Source organism: Diachasma alloeum, unplaced genomic scaffold, assembly GCF_001412515.2.
Source record: "Diachasma alloeum isolate Michigan unplaced genomic scaffold, Dall2.0 Dall_scaffold_00381, whole genome shotgun sequence".
NCBI classification, from domain to species: domain Eukaryota; kingdom Metazoa; phylum Arthropoda; class Insecta; order Hymenoptera; family Braconidae; genus Diachasma; species Diachasma alloeum.
In genome coordinates, this window is record NW_021680520.1 from 669,224 (window position 1) to 678,407 (window position 9,184).

General features: G+C 39.3%; 1 protein-coding gene across 1 annotated transcript in view; it reads left to right on the forward strand.

Annotated features, from left to right (window-relative positions):
- The window catches only part of LOC107041840 (toll-like receptor 7), a 110,622-nt gene extending 101,487 nt beyond the window's left edge, over nt 1–9,135 (forward strand). Inside the window, exon 2 of the mRNA XM_015262613.1 lies at nt 7,253–9,135. Coding sequence (XP_015118099.1) covers nt 7,280–9,040 — 1,761 coding nt within the window. The 5' untranslated portion in view covers nt 7,253–7,279 and the 3' untranslated portion in view covers nt 9,041–9,135. The remainder of the gene's footprint in view (nt 1–7,252) is intronic.
- Nucleotides 9,136–9,184: the final 49 nt, after the last annotated feature.

Sequence of the window (9,184 nt, forward strand, 5' to 3'; positions counted from 1 at the left end):
AATTCCCTCAAAATAAAACCTATATCATTCAATTTATACTTTCTGTTTCAGGAATTATATTGGACATACCTAAATTTCAAAATCCGAATACTGATGACGATATCGACTCAGAGGATTTCGATACACCTTCAGATTGATTGAACAAATAATCTCTTGAATTGTATATTTTTTTGTATTTTTCCCATGTGGAATTATTTTAATTAAATTGTAAATGGCCCGAGTATTATTATATTGGAAAAAAATGATCAATTCTATGTTATAATGAAACAACAACAAAAATTAAACGCCAATACTGAATTCTATACGTTCTAGAAGGTAAGAAAGCTTTTTGAGCGGACGGTACGAGAGAGATAGGTATCCTTGAAAATCGCCCCTCTCTGTCGGCTCGCGTCAGGCGGATCAGTGCCCTTTCCAGTATATACTACATTTCAGTGCCTTAAATAGGAAAGAGAACTGTTAAACTTATTATAAGAGAGATAGGAAGTGACATCTAGAGGCGGCTGAAAGAGTCGCGACTGGATGAGAAGAACCACAGACCGATGACATGCTGAAGGCATAGCGGTTTTGGGTGGAACCGCGACCCCTGGAAGTCTAGAGGATGTTAGTAGACTATCGGCATTTTGCACTGATCTCAATAACTGGATGGCTTGTTCCCTAAAGCGCTTCTGAAGCAAATTGAAGGCTCACCCAGCGCCCCTATCACTGGCGGTGGTACTAAAATATACAACAATGCGCATGCGTGGGCATGATATACGAAGTGGGGGGTGGTAATATGACAGTCAGGATCCAGAAATGCCCTTGACATTTTACCACCTTTATGCTCATGAAAAATGATGAATGGATGAAAAACAAAACTCGTCCAAATGGTATCCATCAGGGGGTTTTATTCCTATTCTATTTATTTTTCTATTTTTTCATTTGTTATTTGATTGAATCCTTCAATCGCCAAGGGTGAATATCGACTATAAGATATTACATACTTATTCATGAAACGATAGATTGTTCCATTGTGTTTTATCTTTCTTATAATAAACACAACAAACCATTGTAACTCATATGAGATATAATGTTTCAACAATTTAATTTTAAATTATTTTCCTTGGTAAGTTAATAAACAATATCACAACACAAATAAAAACACGTCACTCAGCTCCACAATGAATTTTTGGTTATGAACGCACGATAAAATTACCATTCCCACTAGCAACAATTTAGATGACGCATGCGCACTGGTATCGGATTTAGTACCACCGCCGGTAATAGACGGCGCTGGGTGAGCCTTCAAATCGCCGCACTTTTGGCGTGCTGGGCCCATAAGGGCAAGCTATCCAGTTATATAGAGATCAGTGCTATTTTGGAATTCGCCCAGCATGTGCTAGGGGAAAAGGGGCCGACGTACAGGCTGTCCAATTGGGCGATTCTAGAGGCTATGTCGGAGTAGACTAGGGACCAACGGCCAGGTGAAAGGACTGGTACCTCCGTGATCCCGTCGGGTTGATTGGTGGGGATAGGGTAACGGAATGACCTATCGTCGCCGAGATACCCAGACTAGGAGGCAAGGCCCTAGTGAGATTCCGAGTTAGTCGAACGCGAGCGCTTGAACCGAGGGGTTGAAAGAATCTCTCGGTGTGCTGGATGGAGGAATGGGCGAATAAGATGATAAGGAGTTTCGGACTCCACGTCGCCTCGGTGAATAACCGTTGTCGGCCAGCGTAGGGGGATGCCCCTGCATCCCCCGCTAGTAAAAAGGAGTTATTTCGGCACGCGAAGTGACGACTTTGTTATTTCCGGCGTCATCGAGTCTCGGCGAAACGATTCGAGGCGTATGGGCCCGTGAGCCTGGAGTAGAGAAATCCTCCTGTCGGCCCGAGCATACGCCGACGGTCTAGTACTACCCGGAGGCCGTGACGCGCGATAATCGAAGCGGTAACTGGTGGTTGAGAGTGTGGATGGTCGTAGCGTGGGTAACGGAGTTCCACCCTGGTCAGATCAGCCTCTCAACATCCCAGGCTCTGAGGAGTCCCGGCTGATTCGCACTTGACTCTGAAAACTCTCCCGAGTCGAAATATTCGGGAGGAGAAGGAACACTGGAAGAGTTGAAAGACTCGCCAGAGGTGGCATGAATTTAGTTCATTATGGGGATTATGCTGTAAGGCATAATACACGGCTTGCAAAGGCTCGTGAGGATGTGATGGTAATACTCCTGGCGGACCTCGCCCACTCTACCGTGTCACCGTCGGCAACCCGTTGTCCAGCCAAAAAATCCTCTGAGTGGATGAGTTTGCCAGAGGCCGGTTTTCGTCGAACCTTCCGTGAAGGTTTGGCTGGCGCCCAACAAATGAGCGATAGACAAGGCTTAAAAAGTAGTTTGGACTTTTCCTGGGTGAACAACCCGGGAAAATATCCTTACAACACATTTTAAGTAAAGTCACATTTATTTGTGGGTTTTATCTAGTTTCGGTTTTATTCATACTAGAGTGATTGTACTTCCCAAGTGGGAATTAGATAGGCTGACGATGGGAACAAGTTTGAACGAGCCTTGGTTTGGCAAGGCTCAATGACACAAGCCTGGAGCAGGCGTGATTTTAACGTTCACTTCAGCCTTCAAATGAGCGTGATAGATGGGGCTTTTGAGGAGCCTTAATTCAGGCTCATAGTTCAGGCTTGGAGTATTGAGGCTGAATACGGAACGGCTCACTCAAGGCTCAACCAAGGTTACTTTCCAACCAATTGTTACCTTCCTCGTTAATAATTTCATATTTATCAACGAAGAAAAGTCTATCCAGTCAATAGGCATTACCGTGACCTTCCGTCAAACCAACCGAGCTATAGGTCTGGACAGGGCTTGCGGCAGCCATTGGCAAGAGAGGCTTCCCAAAATTCGTTTAAAAAAATGAATTAATTAGTTTTTGATTCATTGAGATATTGGAATACAAAAAAAAACAGTTTTTAATGGTTGAAACGGAAAAACAAATACAATACACGCCCAGTACTTATTATACCAAAATGAAATCCTATATTTCAAGAGATCGGAAACACTTAGGATCGAATCCTGGCGGGTGCAATTTTTTTTTTCATTCCTTTTGATAATGGACGTTATGGGATAATCAGCAAGCGTTAAATAACACTAATAAAGATAAATAATGAGATAATATTTTGAAAAACAATGATATTTGGTATTTCGAGGCTTAAATGCACCCTTCTTCAGAGGCCTTGTTCAAGCCTCGTCACCCAGCCTGAGAAAGTGGTTATCATTTCAGGGCTCAATGAGGTCTGATCCAAGTTTGAATGCCAGCCCTCATCCTGCATTTGTGAGCCTTGGTTCAAGGCTTGACCAGCCCTGTTTTCTTCGTCAATTTCTTCCTGGCTTCATATAAAGTCGTTGAATGTTTTTGAAGAATATTATTGAATTGGTAATTGTCTTTGGTAATTATCTACGTTGATGTACTTTTCGTTGACATTAACTGCGTTTAGAAGATAAGACTACACTGAGAGAAAAGTTGAATAAAAATTACTTTGAAAATCGAGCCAAATTTTACTATTCGAATGGTAATCGTAAAGCGAAACGTAATTCAGTGAAAAAATACTGATTTTTTAGTGGTTATCTTACGATTTTCTCGGTAAAAATAGTAATTCAAGTTCAGTAAATTTTTCCGGGCCGACGAAGTGAAATTCGCTATTAATCTCGAACTTTTTCCCCCATTTTTGGTGAAAAAGCACTGAAAATCAAGTTTTTTCCACGATTACTTGAATTGTTCGATAGGACCGGCTATTTAACTAATAGATAGATAGCTGCGTTTCAAAAAAAAATCAAGAAAGACAATTTTCTATTTTCTGAATTTGTACCCGACATAGCGTAGATTTTCAATTAAATCAATTAATGTTTTTATTCTAATTTCCATTTGTTCCTGGATTTGATAGCATTTGGATAGCATTATTTAAACCGAAAACTCCCCAATATTTTAAACCCCATAAAATCTATATCCAATACCTTATCTATCAAAACCCTCTAAAAATTATACAACCTGCACATTTATCTCCTATTGAACATTACGAAATCGCTTCCCTATAAACCGGCTAGCATTAATGAGAATCTACAGAAAAGTATAGCACATTTACTTGAGTATCCCTCACGGTGATAACCGTTATCCAAGCGTATTTGTCGTAATACATTGCGGACCAAACGCTCCTCGTAAAGAGTTGACAAGTTGACGTTTTGAGTTTCTTGCAAGGGTCGTTATGGGGCAATAACCGTATACAAAAGGACAGGAACATCATAGGTAGTATAATTTCTAAAATAAAACCTACCACACGCCGAAAGACCTGAATGTAAGTTGCGTTTATCAAAATGTAATTTATGTTTATCAAATCTTTATAATGAACGTATTTTACCATTTTCTTACGCATAATTTGCGAAAAGAACCTCGTATTTTGCCCTTGAAATATCTTTTTTCCCACATTAGGTCACGATTCATTTCAAATCAATTTTTGTTTACAGTATTAGCAACTTAATATAATTAATTAGTTGAATCGATTTCTTTTCACAGTGAGTTGTCTCGGCATATTTTGAAATTAACGGCGATAGTAAAATTAGTTAGTCAGAGACCTTTTTTGTACGGAGAATATTAGCTATCAAAAAAGTTCTTGAAGGAATTTTCAGTTTAGTCGTTATTTTCAGAAATACGGTTGAGGGTGAATGATTCTCCTTTTGCTAAAATTTAACAAATACTGCGAATATCCTTGGAATAAAACTGATTGAGCTTGAATTGAAATAATTTTTCTATTCCAGAAGCATTTTGGCACTTACCTACGGACTATTGAATAGATCAATCAACAACAACAGGCATACAACCCACGCATACCATCCTAATTTTTAATCAATAAATAATTAATTCAAACTCATGAACAACGATTTTTTTCATCGAATGCAATTCGATCTATCTCGTTTATCTCTCTCTTTTTTCGAGAGATTGAAATGTTGATTCAATTATTCAGATTTACTTTAATTATACAACAAAATATAAAACCATCGCATTTCTATCACTTTATCAAAACCTGTTACGGATATATATAATTACGGATGAGTAAATGTAAAATACGAAAACAATCATCGTTATTTACGACAGCTTCGAGCGTAATTTACGAATACAAAATCGTCAATTACGTTCATGTAATCGTAATTTATGTTTCAACATCAAGCGTGAAGTACGCTTCGGGAAGCGTAAAAGACGACTTCCTATGCGTAATTTACGTTCAGGTTTTTCGCTGTGTAAATGTATAAATATCCTAAAAATTGTTAGCTGGATGGTTAGTATTACCCCATCAAACAAAAATTCAAGAAATTATTGAAAGTAATCATAAAAGCAATATAATTTTTATCTTCTTCACTTGCAGATATTTTTTCTATTTATATTCCTGGAATGGTTTAATTATAAGGAACAACTCCCTCGATGCAGTTTCTTCCTCTTGACTTGCTTGCTATGAGAAAAACAATAAATAACAATCAATCAAGTGACCTGACAGACGATGTCGTTAATTGGTTTTGCCTTTTATGAGCAGCAAAAGGAAAAAAGAATATTCATTAATAAGTATATTTATTACCCATTCGAATAATAATTGAAAGGTTAAAATTCCGTTATTCTCACGTCATCACCCCTTGCCAGTTTACCTACGTCATATCCGCCGTCGATCTATTGGGTTAGTTTATTCATCCTCCTTTAGCATAAAGCTTCGTTACTAAAGGATTCGAGGATATCCTCATGCACTCATGATATATAATGCCTAGACGGTATTCTGGAGGCGAGGATGTATAATGTAGGTCCCACTACGATCCTGGTTACCTTTTAAAACCGATTGATGTTAGTGAAGTTGCCAACTCTGGTGATGGTTATTAGTGTTGCCACGATAGACGAGACGTGACGCGAAAATTGGTAAACGATATGATACAAAGGACCGATTCCTGGCCAAATCGTTATGGCCAAATCGAGACGAGACAAGAGAGATGTCATAAGAGACGAGATATCTCGACGAGAATTGGTTTAGTAAAACAAATCGAGAATAAGCCCACAGACGCGAAAATAACCAATAAAATGACGATTTGTGACAATTTGGAAAAAAAGATTTTTGAATAAATTGCTTCATACCAGGATGTATTGAATCGATCGACACAAAATTTTATACATAAGGGTGACTCAATAATAATAATTAGTAGCCAAAATCTCAGATCTTTGTTCCAAGTTTTACGCGTATTATGAAACGCCAAATTAGCTCTTAATTGAAAAAATTAGAAAAACGCGAATATCTCGAAAACTTGGCGTAAATGGGTATTCACATTTTTGTTGATCTTGATAGAGGGCGACAAGGCGAGTATTTTGAAAAAAAAAAGTAATCGGATCAGTAGTTTGGGAGAGATTGAACAAGACAGTTTTTCACAAAAAGTTGAATATCTTCTAAACCACTTGTCCGATTTTGCCTACCCACAATCCCATCTTGCAATACCATAAGAGCTACAATCTCACCAAATTTCAACATCGTACCTACATTTTTTCGGAAATTATCGTGCACAGAACGGTTTTCTCATAAAAAATGAAAAATGCCGATTATTATCAAGGTGTCCCTAGTTACATAGTAATATTGTGGTTTGATTTGATAGATATTATCAGCAGGAATATTTTGACTCTAAAAAAATTTTATTCAGTCACGTAGTTTTCAAGATACCGAGGAAAAAAATATTTTTGAGAAATTGCTGTATCCCGTAAAGTACATGACCGGTTAAGTTGAAATTGCGCCCAGAAATGCTTTAAAAGTAATACCAATTATCTGGTGAAATTTTAGATTTTTAGCTTCAACTTTAGTCCTTTTTCTGTGAAGATTTATAAAAATTTTCCGAAAAATTGGCACATACATCCGGACATACATACACACATTTTCTAAAAACATCATATATTCACGTTTCATGACATTCTACATCATTTCCAGGTGAAATTAGAAGATCGTCAAAATCAACGATTATATAGCTTCCATTCGAAAGCAAAAAATGAAAAAAATTTCATTAAGGACGGTTCATTTTACTTCAACCCAAATCAATTTTCATATTGTCATGCCATTTTCATGAATACAAATTTTCCGAGTTATCTTCATAATTTTCGTCAGGATTTTCTTTGGAACATTTATTTCTTCTTACAAAACAAGCATCCACAAGAATAAAAGCGTTCATTATCACGTCTAACAATCTCTCAATTTTCTGTTCCAGGAATGTCAAGGTAGTTGTTCATATGGAATGGCATCAGTTATCATCCTGCTTGTCATCACCCTCACCACGGTCATCAGTAGTGACCTATGCCCCGCCAGCTGTCGCTGCGAGGACGAACATTTACGTGCATCCTGTGTCTTCGCCAGTTTGGACGTTGTGCCGATTCAGCTGAACCCCGAAATCCACCATCTGGATCTGTCCAACAATCGCATCGCCTCCCTCCAACACGAGGTTGGCCTCTACAATAATCTCGAGAGCTTAGACTTATCGTCAAACATCATCCACACACTGGGCTACGAGAATTTTCAGTGGTTAGAGAATCTGATCACACTAAATGTCAGCAACAATGCCGTCCGTAATATCACCAAGAAGTCCCTGAAGGGTCTTATCTCTCTGAGGAACCTCGACCTCAGTAACAACAATATAACAGATCTTGAGGAGCAGTCATTTCACTCCACTAATAAACTGGAGTATCTGAATCTTAGTGGCAACTCACTGATGAGCTTGCCGAAGGGATTATTGAATAATCTTCCCTCAATAATCATCCTCGATTTATCAAGGAATTCACTCCTCGAAATGCCATCTAGTAATCTCCTCCTAACTCCAACATTAGTAAATTTAAATTTGGCCACCAATTTTATAGAAACGATTCCCCCCGACTCACTGAGTACGCTCACATCCCTAAAATACTTGAATCTCGCCAACAATCTAATAAAAAGCATCGCCGATAATGCATTCCAACGATTGAAAATCCTCACTTACCTCAATCTCGAAGAAAACCATTTATCGGAAATACCAACCGCAGCGTTATCGAAACTCAATGTTTTATCCATTCTTATCCTATCCAAGAATCGTTTAGCCACATTGGAATCATTGGCATTTAGAAAATTACTAGAGCTCCAATATTTGGATCTTCGGAGCTGCAGAATCAGGAGAATAGATGGATGTGCATTCGCAGACAATGTGAATCTAGAGACAATTTATCTAGATGGTAATCGAGAGCTGGAGGAGTTACCCCCAAAAGTTCTGTATGGAAGCTACCAGAATCTTCGAACAGTTTCTCTCCGTCATTGCAGCCTATCAACATTGCAACCAACGCAGTTTCCACTTGATCATCTGACGACATTCAGGGTAGGTGGAAATCCTCTAGTCTGCAACTGCTCTGTCCAATGGTTGTGGAACGTCATCCACACAGAGGGACAGAGAAATGAGAGTCATCTGGATGTAGACAGCAGTGACATCCTCTGCGCTGATGAAGAATTTTACAGTAAACCTTTGATGGGACTGTCTGAAGGCTCTTTGAAATGTCGGATGAGCTCTTTATATCTGAGTTTGTCCGCCGTGGGTTGTCTTGTAGCAACCGGGACAATTCTCGGGCTCATAGCATACGTTACACGAGGAAAACGACAAAAACGTCCTTCTTACTCACCACCAAACAGACCCGAACTTCTTGTTTATGTTGAGCCAAACAATGATACAGCTAAGAATCAACCAAGACTGATACCGAGAAAGGAGGAGGGTCTTTATGATCTACCTCACGGCAAAACCAACGGGATTGCAGAGGGCTTCTACGAGGCGCCATATTGCAATCGCAACAACTCCATTGAGGGAGTATACGCGGTTACGGATGTGACAGACCTCAGGGATGAACCGCCGGAAGAACTCGGGCTCTATCGTATGCACAGCCCCAAACCATCCAGGACACGGCGGTTACCCATGCCCAATGGCGATTACAACTACGATTATGAGTTTCGGCCGTCTCAGAAACCTCACGTAGTTTTCGTTTGAATGGATGAACACCGCTTTACGTCCCTTTTGCGACTTGGTGTATAAAACGTTAATGTTTTGGCTTTTGTGTGACGGAGTTTAACAACTTCGTGATGTGCTCGGTGCCTTAAAAGGGTTTCCCCTCCTCGCTCTCTCTCTCTCTCT